At 37.1% G+C, this 19,608-nt stretch overlaps 2 protein-coding genes across 2 annotated transcripts; both read left to right on the plus strand.

Annotated features, from left to right (window-relative positions):
• The first annotated feature begins 7,623 nt into the window (after positions 1–7,623).
• LOC128238986 (uncharacterized) lies at positions 7,624–12,586 on the plus strand. The gene is made up of 3 exons (XM_052955376.1): positions 7,624–7,701; positions 9,891–9,974; positions 10,197–12,586. Exon 3 carries the CDS (start codon positions 10,277–10,279, stop codon positions 11,015–11,017), a length of 741 nt encoding a protein of 246 aa, XP_052811336.1. The 5' UTR covers positions 7,624–7,701; positions 9,891–9,974; positions 10,197–10,276; the 3' UTR covers positions 11,018–12,586.
• A 3,396-nt stretch (positions 12,587–15,982) lies between these two features.
• On the plus strand, positions 15,983–18,593 carry LOC128239267 (uncharacterized). The gene has a single exon (XM_052955835.1). The coding sequence runs from the start codon at positions 16,204–16,206 to the stop codon at positions 17,560–17,562; it is 1,359 nt and encodes a 452-aa protein (XP_052811795.1). The 5' UTR covers positions 15,983–16,203; the 3' UTR covers positions 17,563–18,593.
• Positions 18,594–19,608: the final 1,015 nt, after the last annotated feature.

Consider the following 19,608-nt stretch of genomic DNA (forward strand, 5'->3'; position numbering starts at 1 on the left):
GGTTCATCTCAGATTCACGTTCACATGGTTAATAAAATAAAGCGAACGTCACTATATCGGAATTTATTAACGTTATAAAACGGTTTTAATTTTTTTTGACGTTTCTAAACACGCAGCGTTATGTTTTCATTTCAATCAACAATTTTATTTTAAAGTGAATTCAAAGTGTAAAGTATTTGAATACCGCCGAAGACGAAAACGCTTTAAATCTAACCTACATTTTTTGATAAACAGAAACGTTAACGAACAAGTTCACATGTTAGTGGTACTTTCTGTGTTGGATTGTTTTGGTAGCATAATTCAATAATAACTTTAACTGTAACAGCTGTCAATTCTGGAGAAACAAAGTATCTATAACACAAGGTCATGTAATACAAACACTGCAAATGTTTACACAATATTATATTTCACACTTGATAATACAATCTTTACCAATATCCATGATTACCTGAATGAAATAAACATTATAATACCCTCACTCTGAATTATTTGTAAAATACCATGTAAAAGATAATTATAGTCTCTATTCTATTGAGCGCTATCATAGATGTAATTTTATAATTAACTGAGCAGAATTTAAGAAAACTCACGTTTGAAATTTTGACCTCCATGTACATGTAGTATGATACGATAACCGTAATTCCATTTAGGCAGGTTTGGGAAAACATAAAACGTATAGATATTGAGACCAGAGGTTTCGAGTGTTAAACATTGTTTTTAACTTTTAACGATAGACCCATTACTTGACATGATCTGAACGAAATACGCATGCGATGGATTTATTGAAGATGTATTTGCTGACTGAGTTTAATACCATTTGGTAAGGAAATAGGCTTTAGTGGATCAACTAGAAACTAAGGTTTTAACCTAACCTTAATTTGGGCGTACAAGCTTTTACAGATTAGAAATACAATGCACGATATATCATCAATGTAGAAGTCATAGCTTGATCATTGAGACCAAAAGGCCCTTCTTCTTCTTCTATCTTCATGTGTAAACAGGCATTTTTGAATAGCAATGCATATTATAAGTGTTATTACATAAGGTCACAAATCGCGTCTTGATCCGACCATATCTAGAAGTCATGTTAACTTTATCTTGTATGACTGTGGATTTGTACCATGTATGTTTGAAGGGATTTCTCAAATTTACATAAGCATAATGAAAATTCATTTGACATGTAAAACAGAAGAAAATTAACTATATAATTCAGAACAATATACATGATAAAAATACCTTTTTCATTAACATTATTTGAATACATGTTGCCACAGATTTGTACAAGAAATCAATGTGTTACGTACCGCTCCTTGCAAGTAGGAATTACCAAAAACATTACTTGGTTTCATCTGAGCAGTTATATTAAGTAAAGAAGGTGGAAGAGTAGCAATTTTGGACTTGGGTTTCTGACCCATTTTCATCCGAAGGAACCGACGTAAACATTTCATTCGGTAGATGTTTCACAACATATAATAGTGAATATACAGTTCCTTGTCTTTTGTAAAACAGTTTTATGATTATTTCTTAAATGATAAGGGTTCTATAACACAAAGGTGGATTGAAATCTTCTACGAAAGAGCATATTGAGATGAAAACAATCTTTAACATGCAGCAAGTGACACAGTTGACATACAGCACCAAATATCAGTGGGTATTGCTGTAAATTTGTTCCCATGTAACCGCTTAATCGTATCCGGTCCGCGGTTACCGGGGACCCGTCCATTCTATTATTGTAGTATGTAAGTCGAATCAACAAACCATTTTTAGAATTAAAATCACAATATTACAGCATAGAAATTGAACTAAATACTTATTTGCGCATACAGATATAATTGTTGGCAAAGCAGGTAACACTTCATAACTTATGGGGAAAACTATATTCTCAAATAGTTACACCTCAAGTTCCATTCCTTAAATGAACTGCCTTTCTGCAATTGCGTTCATCAATCGATGAACGCAACATCTTCGGATATGTTCGGATCGCCATTCATCGCATAACAATATACATGCAAACCATTGATCTTGTTATTGTTTGTATTGTGTCAGCATGTCCCGTAAAATATAAATCAACATTTTAGAAAGTGTTAATTCACTATATTTTAAATGTATTGTTGCCATAAGTGTTGAATTTAACGTTTAAAAGTGATTACAAGTTGTTGATCTTTTCCCGCATTATTGTGACGTCATTTGGAAAAATGATTCCGATTACAGTCGGGTCATTCTATTTATAGAATGGGTGAGAAGGAAATAATGAATGGTTTTCTTAAATGAAATGAAGTATTGTTTTAACAATTTTTGAATGAAATAAGGAACTATTGGTGTAAATACAAGTAATGAATTGCGGGGTTGATGCCATTATCGGGGATATGAACGCAATTGTGCTGGTCAAAGTACGCGTGGAGTCCTTCGGACTCCACACACTTAGACCACCCCAATTGCGTTCATACCCCGATAATTACATCAACCCCGCAATTCATTCCTTAAATAGAGGACAATTCATAAGAAATTGTCATTTGAAATGAAACACAAAAAGAAACTATACATGCAAATGTCCCTCGATGAGTAAGGTATATGTCCATATTGTGTGCTGTTTTACATGTATCTAAAAGTACTTTTTTATGTCATTTTGTAGCGATTCTTTTGAAAACTTTTACGCACAAAAATAACTCAGTTATGTTTTTTACACCTTTTTCTATTTCATCGAGTCAAACTTTCGAGCAATCCTTGATTCAACGAAGGTTCACATCAGTCCACATCTAATACATTAATAACATTTCTATATAAAGCATTCTCCAATAATCCAGTCTGATATAATTTTCAATATTGCCTATCTGACACTGTTCACAAAATGCCTAAATCATACATTTCACAATATTGTCTATCTCCTACATTTCACAATAATCCATATCTCATACATTTCACAATATTTTCTATGTCATAATATTCCTTATCTCATACATCGCATTATAATGATATAATTGTGCTAATATATATTACTTCCTATTTTACGGCTTCAATTTGATTTCTTGTCAGGGAGGCTAATCCAGTGACATAAGTCAGCTTTAATTAGTTTGCTTTATTGAGGAAAATAGCAATAGTGTGTTTTATATCACAGCAAAGAAACAAATTGCTAGTACGAAAACAATTATTAAATATTAAAACACAAATAATATATACTTCACTAGTTAAGGCGTTACTAGGCTATTTTAACAACATGGAAAGTGAATGATCGTAGGGTTTTCGACAATCACTGTATGTAGAACTAAGGGAAGTTTGTGGGCAATCGCGATCACTATCGATGATGTAAATTCGCCTTTATTGTTTTTACGAGCTGCTCATATTGATGGTAATAATACGATTCATCATCTTCGAATTGACTACAGTTAACTAGATAGAAAGTAGTTCACTAGATAGAAAGTAGATTCTAAACTACAAACAGTACTACCATGGGACGGGATCAGAAAACGACAGTCTGGTGATATGTTTTTTTTTAATACGGATGACAGTATTTTTGCTGTTAAATATGTTATAGGAATGAAAAGGTAAAAATCAAATCACACAAAATATCAAATATTAAATACAAAAAGACGAACATATGAAGACAGTTATTGTTATGACAATAATAACAATAAATCAATCAAACTAAAAGAATATGCCTAAACTACGATTGTGTAGTAAACATTGTCAGCGCCATGTATTATATCACCAATGTAGTTAAGAAGGCTCTGACTCTTCTGGATCTGTCATATGTGTATTTGCTAAAAAATGTAAAAACATCGTCAAATTAATTGTTTTATAAACTTTTAAGGGTTGACATGAAAAATGAATTAAAACAACAAAGCGTGGATACATTCAAGTACAACTTTTAACAACCTGGGAACATGAATCATGTATCATTTTAAATGCAATGCTATAGATAATAGCTTTAAATGTACTCTTGTCAAAATGCATTTTCTGCTAAAAGTATGGAAACGTTTTGATGCCGAATATTCCGTAAATGATTTTGACAAAAAGAAATAACTATTACAAAGTAAGTTTACCTTATAATATATTGAATCCCATACTGTATTTGTATTTCATAGTAGTTCATTAACCCACAGTTACTTTATTTAAAACTAGCATAAATGATGATTGTATCATATCACACAATTGTGAATCAATATTGACCCATAGATACGTACAGAATAGGTTGATGTGAAACATTTAATTAAACAATTTTAATACATTTTTATTGTTAATAATTTGACTTTAATGACCATAACAGAAAGGGCATATAATTTGTATAAGCGATATTTTGGCGCTTTTTAAACAGGGGAATTGATGGCCTCGGCGCTATTCATTAAATAAAAAAATATTAAAGAGGGTAATATATGGTTTATCTGTACACACATCATATCCTGTTTTCCGTTTATCGTAATGTCAAATAATTCCAACTGTATAATGAATTAAAACAAAAATCGTTAATAGTGAAGTATCAGAACGTGCTTTAATGGAAATCTTTTGCGATTTATAAGACTGACATTGAACTCATTTAGTCCGTCTAAAATTGCTTATTTAAATTAAATCTTTGAAAGGTCAAATAAGAGCTCTTTTTAAAAAGTATTTTTAAGATGAACTCTTATTCCCAAATAAGATTTACTACAATTAAAACAATTGTTTTAATTTTACCTGAAAGGATGAATTAATGTCAAAAACAGTGGTTCTTATGAAGGATACCTAGTTTGACAGAATTTGACAGAAAGGTGCAGAAAACACGGTATTTCTACCTTTTGACACGATAGAAGATCGCTGTAAATATTTTAACTTTCACCAATGATTTAATATTGTTGCGGTTACAATCTTCTTATCAGTAATTAGTATTTTCCATAAATGTATTATTTAGTAAGAAGTTATCACTCAAAATTTATGTTTGTAATACATGTGTGTGTACTGATTTTGAATCAGGGTGTCACTATAAAGCTGCACTCTCATAGATTAAACGTTTAGACAACTTTTTTTATATATATTTTTTTTGTCTTGGAACAAGCAGTTTTTTGCGTAAATATCTGAAAACCAGTGATAAAAGACTGATGACAAAAGATCAGATCGCAGACTTTAATATTTCCTCTCCAAAACTGATGTTTTATACATTTTTCTTAAACCGTTAGTAACGGCTGAACTCATGAAACATTAAATTTGAAATGGAAATCTGATCTTTTGTCAACAGTTTTTATCACTTTTTTGCAGATATGTACGCATTAACTTCCTAATTCCAAGACAAACAATAAAAACGTTGGAAAAACGGTTAATCTGTGAGAGTGCAGCTTTTACATGTGACATAAAATGCCAAAAAAAGTTTTAACTTTCATTAAATACATATCATCATACTATAAGTATTTGGAAGTAACTGCTGGGTATTTGTTCATAAAAGTAAGTAAAATAACATAGTTAAAGCATGTCGTTACAAAATGAATTCTGTGAGTGCGTCCTTTTAAATGTCATGTAATCCCTTTTAAACCGTACAACTCATATTTCTAAACAATCAGTGATACAGTGACAGTCTATTAAATACAATGTTTAAAACGTGCATTGATCGCAAACAGTGTGAAGTATTCCGTCTAGTATCATGTAATTATACATACTTAATTTAGCTGTTACTTCCCTTGTTTCAAATTTGGACATTTACCCACTTTAACTTTGTGCTTGGATTTGCTGGAACGGGTTTGTTATTTAATTCTTTTGATTTTACTTTGTGTCTGATAAGAGTGTAGCATGTGTTATATATTATTATTTTTATTCTGATTTTTTTTTTTTCAAAATCGAGCTTACGTAGATCATAAAATGACAAAGCATTACAGGACTGGCTACTTTCGTTTTTAACGGTTATGATTGATACTTTTACGATTTCTCTTGTATGAAATGCCAAATCTACATCAACTCCACTGGTAAAATACTTTCCGGGTTAGTTCAATTTGTGAATTGCAGTCATGTTTAAATGTTTAATGCCAAACAGTAGTACACGAATTCGGGATTTTTTTTTATCCAAACGAGTAAAGACTTAAGACACTATCCACTTGAGTTTGTCTATTATATTTGTAGACAAACCAATTTGATGATAATTAACTTTATTGTATGTGTGCAATGGATACATTTTTTTGGCAAGTTATTTAATATTTTAAGAAATTATCTGTTGAATTCTAATTCTAAATCATATTCTCCAATTTAGGTTATATATTAATTAAATTATATTCAATTCAACATTGTTGATCCCCCGTACATTAAGAAAAGAGTTTACATGTATATACATTGTACAAGTGTTTTATATCAAAACACATCTTTTATTAACATATGTTGTTGATTCACGGGGGAGGGGGCGGAAGAACAATACTTTAATCCGAAAAATATGTTTATGGTATGATTATAACTACTGAGTTGTTCAAACCTACTGACTGGGTTACTGTTTAGCCTGGTTTAGCACTCTTCCAATGCTTGTGGTAATCAATACATGTGGTTAAACATGAGTGGGTTATACAGTAAAAGTGATTAGCTGATGTTTCTTAAATTTTGGTTCATTAAATAGAAAATTAGTGTAGACTTATGTTATATTTAATAAACAATATATATAAAGGGGATAATATGGTAGGACGCTTTTCTGGTGACCTGTTTCATGTCGAGTTCGGTGTGTAAACACGTATCCGTCGAGACCGCGTCGTACTATGTCGTAATGGGAAATATAACAACGAACATACGTAATTGACTTGCATGTTTTGTTTCTATATTGTATATTTCATTATTGAATCATCATCTTTAACAGACTCTTCAATCAACTGAATCTGCCATGGACGAGAATTGCTGCAAGCCCTGCTCGGAGGAAGGGGAATCCGTCCAAGCTGTGACCTACTGTACTTCCTGCAAGAAAGGGCTGTGTTCTACCTGTGCTATTGCACACAGGAAACAAATGAAGTCACGTCGCATTTGCGACTAGAGTAGCATGCACGCAAGCATGAGCGATAAGTCAAATGACGAAGAGAGCCATGTGAGAAGCACCCAAATGAGTTGATCAAATATTTCTGTTCGACGCACGATTCGCCAATTTGTGGTCATTGCCTAGCGTTTCATCATCGCTCATGCAACGTAAGCTTAATATCTGAGTTGTGCAAGTCTGAAAATAAAAGCGTCAACAAAGACATTGACGGTTTCCTAAAAAACGTTGACGAATATGCGTGAAAATTAAAATCGACATGAATTTTGTTACACAAAAGGGTAATGACGAGGTTTTAAAATTACGGGAATATAGAAATGATATTGATAAGTACTTTAAAGAAAGGATGGACTTCCTTTTGGAGAGCATACAACAAATGAAAAGCATGGACGAAACGCTATTAGATTCCTTAAAACCTAGATGTGACCACGTGAAGTATAAAGCAGAAACACTCAAGTCTAGGCTAAGTTTGGAAAGCAATCCTGCCAAATTGTTTATTGAAACGAAGAGAGCACAAACTGAGCTAGCCGGACTGCGGTCCACCCTGGCTGACATGAAGAAGGAGATGATCATTCATGAGTTCCGATTTAACAAGGATTCCTGCACTGAGAAGGTCCTGGCGTCCAAAACCGGTCTTGGTACATTGAAGGAAAAACATGTAGCACCGATGGAAAAACAACCTTCTGGTATGATCACGGCATACTTTAAAGGCTCAAGTAATGGCATTCTCTAATGCATATGTAAGTCTGTTAGACCGAATCACATCCTTTATTCAGTTTAATGACTCAATATGTATCAATCATAATGCGTACATTCTTTAAAACTTGTGTAAAACAAAGATGAATAAATCGTACCTAAAGAAGATTTTATTACATTCTGGATTAAAAGGCATTTGGCCTTTTTCAGAAAAATCTTACTACGAAATTAAAATGTCATTGTGTCAAAATATTAAATACTAACCAGTTAAATTTTTTCGTGGCTTTGGGAGATTATTTTCAAGAAACACAATAATTTTATTGTATTTTCGATACCATGAAGAGCATTAATTTCAATAGTATCACTATTTTAAAACATATATTTCTTTTTTTTAAAACACATATCATCAAGAAACCATATGCCATTGTTTACTATATAGTATCTGGCATTAAGACACAAACATATATTTGGATTGTAGACAGATTGTTCCGATTGGTACTCTTGAAAAACGTTTGTCCATAAAACTAACTACAACAGTAACGTTTGAAAAACAACTGAGGCTGTCAAGGACTTTCAGTTCTTATATTTACTTAATACGTTTACCTCTTACAGTTTTCAATTTATTAGTTTAATGGCACGTACAAATTAGACAGGGGCTAGAGTCAAAATATACTGCTATTAAATAGTTCTTCTTTCAGTAAAGGGATACATGTACTCATAATGTCAACAATTTGAAAGACTGGTCCTATTTGTGATGTAGGCTCTCCACTAACAGATTCATAGGGGCGCGCCTGATTCACCTCTCCTCTTTAATCTAACAAGTTTACTTTTAATGTAAAAATCAGTGCAAAAAGTAATAAAATACGCTCAAAGTGAAACATTTCGGACTAGAAATGTTTAATGTTTTCATGGAGGAGTACCCACAACCCTACTGCAAACATTTTAAACCAAATAAAGTTTGGTTCCGAGAAAGGGGCGAAAGTAAAACAGTTAAAGCTCTAGGTTACGCCCCCTCTAACATCATTGATCCGCGCCTACTCTCTAAATATAAAGCCTGTGTAGTCCTTTGAATGAAGGCATTTAGAAATCACATCAGTTGCTCATTTAACTCATCCCCTAGGATCTTATTTTAGTCATGAGCAATTTCATAATCGTTAATAAGGTTTAATCAAATCTTTAAAGCAACGTTCAGAAGATATATAGCGCATAAATGAGTTCTTTATTTTCAAATAGCAATCGTCAGTGGTATTTTATAGTGAAACGTATTGTCATACTATCTCGACCAAGCTTCATTTCGGTACCACTTGGACCAGTCTGTATTTAGTAATGCCCCATTCATGTATCAGAGTTACCGCCCTTCAATTTGCACTATGTCTACACCATGCCAACCATCACATGATATCTATACACAATGTTTACATCAAAATGATCTCAGCTAAGAATGGTAATAGTCTAAATTCGGACCTCTTTGTTGGATTAACAAATGGTGTATACCATTTTTTAGCAAATTTCTAAATGCATATTTGCCATACTTAAACAGTAAGAATGTATATGAACGAGCCTTCTATTTAAAAAATAATAAACTAGATTATTTTGATTACTTCCGCATTTTTAAGACTTTTCTCCTGTTTCGTCGATTTCTCGAAATCAAGGTCAGATTTGAAATTAGGCTTTGTCTATTAAACGTAGGACAGATCAAAGCATTATAAAACTGTATGGACACAATACTAATGCTATGCCAATAGATCCATATATCAGGTGAGCGACAAAGGGATCTCTTATTAACATAATATTTACAGAATCAAAGGGAAGTATGGAATGATTTGTCGGGGATTAAATTCGTGCTTGTTTATCAAAAGTTAAGTTCAAAGACTGACATAGCTTTTATTGTCACTGGTATTGTTCGTGTATCATAAATTTGCTTTTAATTAAAAGGTCAATGTCACGTTAGGGGTCAATGTGGTCAAACCAGTTTATATTAGCACTCACAGTATATGTAAGTCAAAACCTCTGTATTAAATTCATCTTAAGTTGACCAATATCAGACGAAACTGCTTCACAAATAAGGTTCATACTAGGCCTAGTAAACATGTTACATGGTATTTGGAATTTATAGAAACACTTGTGTTTTACTTTATTATGATACTGGGATTGTTTAAATTAGTATTTTATTAAGATTTTATATCATGGCGTAAATTACGTCCCTGTGACAGTTCTTTTGTGGGTTTTTCAGCTAGCCGTATTGCGAAAGAAGTTTTCCTACTAGTTTCCATTGTAATTATTGGAATTATTGTACCAGTGATTTTCAATGATAAAGGTAAGTGTCATTAGTCATTTAAACATGGTTGTGTGGTATCTTCAAGTTCCTATGTCTATGTAATATGTATTTCACCTTCGCAGCATACACTTTATTTATGTGATATATAGTAGGTTGTGAATAAAGGACATTTATTTAATGGACATGTAGTATTGTATTCATTCTAATCTGATTGTATTGACCTCATAAAAAGGGTTTGTACTCGCTTTTTCGCATTTACAGAAAATTGCACTCCTGTTGACCTAACCAGCCTTCGATACACTCGAGACCTAGACATTCCAGTTCACGGCGACACGAGTCAAATGCTCACCCTGAATGGAGACAGGGTTCTTATGGCTGATTCGAGGAACAGTAAAATGAAAATGATTGACCTGCGTACTAACAAATTGATGTTCGAGGTCAGTCTGCAAAGTCAACCACAGAGCATGTGTATCCTTTCAGGGGAGAGGTTGGCTGTATGTTTACCAAATAAAGGACGTATTCAGTTCCTCAAGACACTAGGACAACTCTCCCTTGAGGAAGACATCAATGTGTATAGTAGATGTTTAGCTATTGGTTACCATAATGGCAGGTTAATAGTATCTTACACGGGTGGAAAGTTTGAGATAATGGACATGGGTGGGAACGTGGTCAAAACGATTGACAAAGATGACAGTAGACAGTCAATATTTGGCAAACCATCTCACCTGGAAGTGGTAAGTGAAGATAAAACAGCAGTGATATATGTATCGGACAGTAGTAAGTCCACCATCACCAAGCTGGACATGAACCTGAACATTCTGCGAACATTTAAGGATCCTGCACTGAAAGCACCAGAAGGCATCACTGCTGTTGGAAACCAGCTTCTCGTCTGCGGTTGGGGTAGTAACAACATCATGTGCATGGACCTGCCCAGTGGCAAAATGACACAACTGCTGGGTAAGGTGGAGGGGATAGAGCGTCCTAGAACTGTTTCTTACAATCACAAGCAGAACCATATCTATGTCACTTTTGATACAAGCAATTCAGTCAAGGTTTACAAGGAAGATCAAACACTGAATTGAAATTTTGGACGTTAGTATTGCTAGATGGATGTTTTTACCTTCTATGGATAGTGTTTGTGTTCATAAAGGTCTACTCTATCGGGTTGGCTGTAATAATATTGTAATAATTTATATTAGTTTGTTTCTTACAAAGGGTTGAAAGTTGCTTTTATTACACATAATACGACACGTTATAAATAACTATTTTCTTTGAAAATCAGTAGGTTTCATTTTTCTGGAAAGTCATGACAAAATATATAATAGTTTATATTTTATCAACAGATGCAATTATAATTATTGAGAGTTTATATTTTTGTTCATATTGTAATGCGCTTATCATATTATGTAATTGTTTGCCATATTATATTTTGCCTGTGCTTTATATATGTATTGTTCGCGCGCTTCTGTTGTTTGGAGCAATAGTTTAGTTTATGTAATAAAGCTCCCTTTAACCCCTTATGCAGTTGTTTGTCTAAGTTTAATTAAGCTACTTAATTGAATTTAGACAAACTACTGCTGGGGCCTCCTTTTTCACACCTTCTGGTCATGTGACCTCTAATGTTTTGTTTTTTTCTGGGAGTCAATTCCTCGCTCCATGCTAGTTATTACATGCGCGCTTATCAGACTGGACGTTTATATTACCCTCCCACCCATTCCCAATTTCTAGGTACACTCTTATTTCTTTTAGTTTTCTTCCCCTTATGGGTATGACGATTAGTTTATATTTTATCAACAGATGCAATTTTAATTATTGAGTGGTTATATTTTTGTTCATAGTGTAATGCGCTTATCACATTATGTAATTGTTTGCCATATTATATTTAGCCTGTGCTTTATATATGTATTGTTCGCGCGCTTCTGTAGTTTGGAGCAATAGTTTAGTTTATTTAGAAGCTGGACTATTCGAATAAAAAGGAGGACTATAATACTCGCCCTGGCATTTGCATTTACGTCCAGTTTAAACTTGAGAGCAAGTCGGCATTTTTACTTATGAAAACATCCCACAATAAGGTAATATAACTCCATATCATCCTACAAACAACGCATTGGCACCTGATTGACTTACAAACTTAGGTCAAACTTAAGTGCACTTTATGATCAGTAAACGTTTTGAGTTGGCATTTTCCCTTATGGCTCCAATACAATTCATACTCCAAACAAATGATCAGGACCATCACTCGATTAGATTAGATAACTCCTTATCATCCGTTATGCAAAGAATAGCCACTGATCGACTTAGGAACTGATATTAAAGTTTTAGGGCATATCGTTTAGCTGGTTTAAGTTCTAGTATATATTTTCATTTATAACTCCCATACCATTCATTCTACTGAAGTCATATTTCATTTACAATTTAAATTACAATTATTAACGGCCATCATACAATTAGGTTTACTTACATAACTTCATATTATCCTAAAACAAATAACGGCCATTGATCGACCTAGAAAGTTTGGTTAAAATTTCAGGGGAACTCTGGGATTTAATTCAGATGTCGAATATCATTCATTCAATTAAATTCATACAACACACAGTTGTCCAGGGCCATCACACAATTAAGTTAGATAACTCTGTTTGTCACTAAATACAAGTTAAGACCCTTCAATATCTTACATTTTTAAGATTTAGTGCATGTTGTGATATTCATTTATATCTAAAACACCATCGCAAAATTACGTTCATAACTTATCATCCTAAATACAAAATATGCAGTCACACGCACTATTTGACAAATATCTTGATGTCTATCATTCAAGTGACATAATATCTAACACTGATAAAAATATTGTCTGATACATTTTACATCATAAATGCATTTACTTCTAAGACAAAGGAGCTTTTAGTCGAGCGCTCTTGCTAGTTGTTCATTTTGATGTGTTAAATATTCAAATGTATAGGTGTTTCTGGATATATACTACTCAAACTTCAATAGCGATCATGTTTTTAATGTAAAGTACATACGTATTTCAACAAAACGATATATCAACACTAAATGTTATGAAATGGCATTGTTTCAGGTTTCAAATGTCATAAGATATCAGTACCAAACCAATTCCGTTCAAGCGTAACAGAGTCAAGCGTAATAGTCCAATGGCTTACCTCCCGAAATCACAATGTTTGTGCACTTTTGGAAACAAGCATGAAATTTTGCACACATATACATATGACCATTACAGACTTTTTCTGCTGTAGAACCACTTCGACAGCACCACCTGGTGCCAGGTGGCGCCACCTAGCGCCACCTGGCGGCAGAGGTGGGAGTTTTTTGCTTATATATTTACATAAGTGACCATAACTTTTGATCTAGGTAACATTTTTACATTCTGTTTGCAGCATATATGTCTTGTTACATAATAGCATAACATGGAAACACTTCTGCAGCGCCCCCTGGTGTCATGTGGCACCACATAGCGCCACCTGGTGGCAGATGTGGGATTTTTCGCTTATATACTAACATAAATGCACAAACATTGTGATTTTGGGACCTAAGCCACTGGACTATCTGTGCCACTTCCTAATTGAGTTCTTATTTATCTTATAATTGATGTTGTAGGTTTGTGTCTACTATGAAGCTCGCATGAACACAAGGCGTTGGATAGAGATGGGCCAGTGAAGAAATCTATCACGGCTATATTGGACAATTTAGCGGGAACACGTGTAGTACTTTCATTAGCCATGGCTGAGGTGGACAGCAGAGACGATACAAACGTGTCTATTAAATGGCATCTATGCATATTTTGCCAATCAAACACTTCGGAACATTTGGAATGTCCAGCAAAATCCAAAGCAAGTGATTCTGGAAAAGGTTACACAACATTGGTGGACTATTTGAAGGAGTTTCGCAATGCTGAGGTCTTACCAATTACCATAGACCTGGTTAATATGGATGTTGAGACATTAAAACGGCACGAAGCTTCCTGGCATAAATCCTGCAGGGTTCAGTACAACAGGACTAAGTTACAGCGGGTATTGAAGCGCAAGGTGAAGAGCAGTACGTCAGGAAATGATTCCGGACTAAGTGATGTTAAAATCACTAGATCAGCAAGCAATCCATCTGCAAGTTTCAGCGTTTTTTCAGACAAATTATGCTTTTTCTGTGACAAGAGTATTTCGTCTTCAGATAGATACAAGCGTGTGGCTTCAACCTTTGCTTTGGACAGAAAAGTGCGAAAATGTGCGACTGATCTTTGCGACTCTACATTGTTAACCAAATTAGCTGGTGGCGACATGGTAGCTACTGAAGCAGAATACCATGCAAACTGTTTGACGTCTCTGTACAAACAACATGCACAGTTTTTGGAACAATCACATGAGAGTAACTCCGATGGTAACATCCATGGCATCGTGTTTGCTGAACTGCTTGCATACATTGACGAGGCTAGGTGTGATGAAGAGCGACCTTCGTTCAGGTTAGCTAACCTGGTCCAGTTGTACAATAACAGAATGGAGGAACTGGGTGTTAAGGACAGTGTGCATGCAACACGATTGAAGGACAAAATCTTGTCACAAATACCAGATCTCTCAGCACATACGAGTAAATGTAGTCAGGGTCAAGGTGTGATTTTCATGTTTAACTCTGATGTAGCAAATCTTGTACAGGAAGCGAATCGCCATAGAGACTATGATCTGGATGCAATCCATATTGCAAAGGCGGCTGAAATAGTGCGATTAGACATGTTCGACAATGTGTCCTTATTCAATGGGTCATTTCCCCCACAGTGTCAAGAACATGTCATACCCAAGTCTTTGAAGGCATTAGTTGACAGGGACCGAGCATAAAGGATCAGTCCGCAAAGGAAAACTCAGACCTACAAGCAGCCCTAACCATATCACAGATGTTCCTTTTCAATGCTGTAAAACATTCCAGGCATGCATCTACCTCTGGACAGGTCAGACATAAAGCGGATCGTGAAACACCGCTGCCTCTATATATTGGCCTAAAACTACACGCTGCAACACGCAAGAAGAGACTGGTTGACATGATGTTTCAGCTTGGCATGAGCGTGTGCTATGACCGTGTTTTGCAGGTTATCACTGATCTGGCAAATGGAACATGTGATAGGTTTGAAGCAGAAGGCGTCGTTTGTCCTGTCAATATGAAGCTAGGACTGTTCACAGTAGGTGCCCTTGATAACTGTGATCACAACCCAACATCAGCTACCGCACACGATTCCTTCCACGGAACAAGCATATCACTCTTCCAGTTTCCGACAGAGGCTGTACCTGGAACTGACAGAGGTATAACCTTGCTCCATCCTGCATCACCACACGATGACAAGCGAAAGGTTGTGCCACTCCCAGACGCCTATGCAGATGTCCCACCAGCAATACTACGCACAAAAACAATGTGTATTCCAGTAGCAATTGTTGGTCCTGTTACGCCAGCTGAAACTTCCGTTCAAGAGGCAATGCTTGAAGAACAAGAATGGCTTGTCCAAGTGAGACGTCTAGTAGACAAGACCAAACTTGAAAGAGGTGAATATGTGTCATGGGCTGCGTATCATGCTTCCCGACAGTCCCAAGAACCACATCCAGTCACCTTGGGTTCCTTGTTGCCACTCTTTTATGAGAGTGCGCACACAGTTGCCATGGTCAAGCATGGGATGGATGTGATCAGAAATGCAACACATTATGTCAATCCGGGTCAGATCGCAGTCATGGCTGTAGACCAACACCTGTATTCCTTGGCAAAGCAGATTCAGATGTCCTGGCCAGTTACACACGGTGAAGACAAATATCTCATTATGTTTGGTGGGCTACATATTGAAATGGCTGCATTTCGAGCACTTGGTACTTGGCTGCAAGACAGCGGTTGGACATCAGCCCTTGTTCAAGCAGATGTAACAACGCCCGGCACTGCAGACTCATTTATTAAAGTAGCTCATGTCACAAAGACGAGACATGCCCATCAAGTCACAGCTGCTAGCCTTGCCATCCTCAAGCACAAGGCGTACATCGATTCACTTCCTGAAGAAGATCCAAAAGTTGAAATTGGCGACTGGGAGGAGCAACGGGTTGTGGCATGCCCTCACTTTCAATATTGGTGGCTAACTCTGAAACTGCAACTCATGGTATTGATGTTCGTTAGAGCTGAACGCGATGGCAATTTTTGCCTCTAGTTAGAGACCCTGAACAAGCTGACTCCGTGGTTCTTTGCACTGGATCAAACCAACTATGCCCGATGGCTACCTGTTCACATTCGAGACATGAACACGCTTTCACAGGTTCATCCAGACTTACACACTGAATTCCAGAATGGTAACTTTGTGATTCACAAAACTGCTCGTGTATCATCTGGAATGGCAATTGATCAAGGTCATGAGCAGAACAATGCGATGGTGAAGGGATCTGGGGGTGCAGTAGGCCTCACAGAAAATCCGAGTGCGTTCAGACGTTGGATGGTTGCAGGACCTGAGCTAGCAAGGATAACAATTGAATTTGAGACCGCGTTCACTGCTCAAGATGATGCCACCGGTCACCATGAGCAGACTCCAGCAGTACAAACTGCATTTGCCAAGCAGGTAATGTCTCTAGTGTCAACTATTGAAGACATGGGGAATCCCTTTCTTGAAGAAAGTGCTGATCTTCTAGTCCTGGACACAAAGGACATAGTCAGTGAGTCCGTAGTTAAGACGGTCAGGAACATAGAACAAATAGGCGTGAAAGCGTACGATGCCTATGTAGAGCAGAGGCTAGTGAAGGCAGAAAAACCCATCTCAGACCCCATAGCGAAACAGCAATTGCCACTCTTCAGCAGACCACAGAAAAAAAATCCATCTCGTTCACAGCTGCAAGTAGCTGACCTAGAAGTTGATCGCGAACTTATGTCGCAGCTGTATGTATCCTGCCAAACACGAGCAGTTAACCAAGACGACTTCTTCATGTATGAGAATCATCCCTACGCACCAAGTCTCTCAGATCATGGGAAGCTGCGTGCAAGCAACAAGTCAGATTTGATTCCATGCCTGCAAAGCCTGATTACTCCTAAGACTGATGGACCTACAGTGGACTGTATAATCTTGGATGGTGCCGCAGTAGTGCATTTACTTGCTCCAAGAACAGCGGTAACCTTCAACGAATATGCCTCTGCCATATATTTGCCATACATTGACAGACAGTTACAGAATGCACAACGCGTGGATGTGGTTTGGGATGCATACATACCTGACAGTCTGAAGGAATCAACAAGGAAGAAGAGAGGAACAGGGATCAGACGGAGAGTTTTGGGAACATCTAAAATTCCGACGAACTGGATGAAGTTTCTCTGTGTGGCAGAAAACAAAGTAGAGCTGTTTGACTTTTTGACACACGCTGTTATAAACAGACAACAAACAGAACACGAGGTGTATGCCACTGATGGAGTAGACGTACTCTGCTCACAACCAAATGCAGACTGTGCCTACATTAGTCCATGCAATCATGAAGAGGCGGACACGAGAGTCATTCTTCATGCCAGTGATGCTGCAAACAAAGGCAGTAAAAAGTGCCTTATCAGGACCGTAGACACTGACATCCTCGTTCTAGCGATTGCATATGTAGAGCGAATTGGTGTCGAAGAGTTATAGGTGGCCTTTGGCACAGGCAAGGGATTTTGTTATCTACCAGCCCATGAAATTGCGTGTGCACTAGGCTCACCGAAAGCTGCATCGTTGCCGATGTTTCACGCATTCACGGGATGTGATACGGTGTCCGCATTCGCTGGGAAAGGAAAGAAAACCATGTGGGCCGTTTGGCGTGTGTACCCAGAGATAACAGAAGCATTTGTAGACTTGTGCAGCGGCACTGATGTCATTAGTACAGAAGCTACTTCTCTGATAGAGAGATTTGTCATTCTTGTCTACGACCGAACCAGCCAACTCAAAGACGTCAATGAAGTTAGGAAAGATCTCTTCACAAGAAAAGGCAGATTCAAGTACGACAGTCTACCTCCAACGAAAGCAGCTCTCACTGAGCATGCCGAAAGAGCTACTTATCAAGGTGGCCATGTGTGGGGGCAATCGATCAGATCACAAATGAAACTACCAGATCCGGCAGCGTGGAGTTGGACGAAAACAAACGATGGATGGGAGCCATATTGGACCCCGCTACCAGAAGCATCAAAGGGATGTCGCGAGCTCATCAAATGTGGCTGCAAGAAAGTGTGCACCACAGGCCGTTGTGGATGTTTCCGTGCTAAGTTGTCATGTACCACGCTGTGTTCATGCATGTGCATGGATTATGCATAGACAATTGACATAATTAAGGGAGATAAATGATTGCTTGTGACCGAACAAAAAGCAATTGACATACCAATGCAAACACATCTGGTAGGCTTTGGAGGCAATGTTGTGGATATTTTCGTTATAAGATGACATAACCATGTCGTGTTCTAATTAACATTTGCATTCTCCATAGACAATTAGTGGCATTATTAAGAACACTTGATCCCAATATAGGGGACTTAAATTGTCCCACCTCTGCCGCCAGGTGGCGCTATGTGGTGCCACATGACACCAGGGGGCGCTGCAGAAGTGTTTCCATTTTATGCTATTATGTAACAAGACATATATGCTGCAAACAGAATGTAAAAATGTTACCTAGATCAAAAGTTATGGTCATTTATGTAAATATATAAGCAAAAAATCCCACCTCTGCCGCCAGGTGGCGCTATGTGGTGCCACATGACACCAGGGGGCGCTGCAGAAGTGTTTCCATTGTATGCTATTATGTAACAAGACATATATGCTGCAAACAGAATGTAAAAATGTTACCTAGATTAAAAGTTATGGTCATTTATATAAATATATAAGCAAAAAACTCCCACCTCTGCCGCCAGGTGGCGCCACCTGGCACCAGGTGGCGCTGTCGAAGTGGTTCTACAGCAGAAAAAGTCTGTCATGGTCATATGTATATGTGTGCAAAATTTCATGCTTGTTTCCAAAAGTGCACAAACATTTTGCTAATCCACTGGACTAGAAACATGATAGGGGTCAAAAGCAGGCGTATATCAGGTTGTCAACAAATTTGGAAAGTCAACAGAATATCTTTAAACTTTTCTTAGACCATGTTAGTAGCGTGTGTGGTGTCCACGAGCGTCAATAAAAGCTTGACATCGCCTCCGCATGTTGGTGATAAGCCTCCGGAACTGTTGCTGAGGGAGTCTGGCCCATTCCTTCTGAAGCGCAGTTTTAAGCTGAGGAACCGTTGTTGGCTGAGCCGGACGAGCAGAAACAGCTTTCTGAAGAATGTCCCAGGCATGCTCGATCGGGTTCATGTCGGGGGAACGAACTGGCCAGTCCATTCTCTCGATGGTAGCATTTTCCAGAAATTGGTTTGTGATGTTTGCTCTGTGTGGGCGCGCATTATCATTAATGAGAATGAAATCAGGACCGATTGCACCTGCATACGGTCGAACATAAACGTCCAGGATCTCGTTACAATAACGAACAGCCGTCAACCCCATTCCAAACGGTCCTGGATGTGGTATCGGGTCAGTGGGATGCGAATTGCCGGTCGTCGTGCCATCAAGCCAGCACTATGCAAACGATTTCTGATGGTTTGCGTTGAAACTCTTACGTTTCTGGCGTTCTGGAAGTCATTACGTAACGAAGTGGCGTTACGAAAGCGGTTCC

This window comes from Mya arenaria, chromosome 6 (genome assembly GCF_026914265.1).
Source record: "Mya arenaria isolate MELC-2E11 chromosome 6, ASM2691426v1".
In the NCBI taxonomy this organism is placed as follows: domain Eukaryota; kingdom Metazoa; phylum Mollusca; class Bivalvia; order Myida; family Myidae; genus Mya; species Mya arenaria.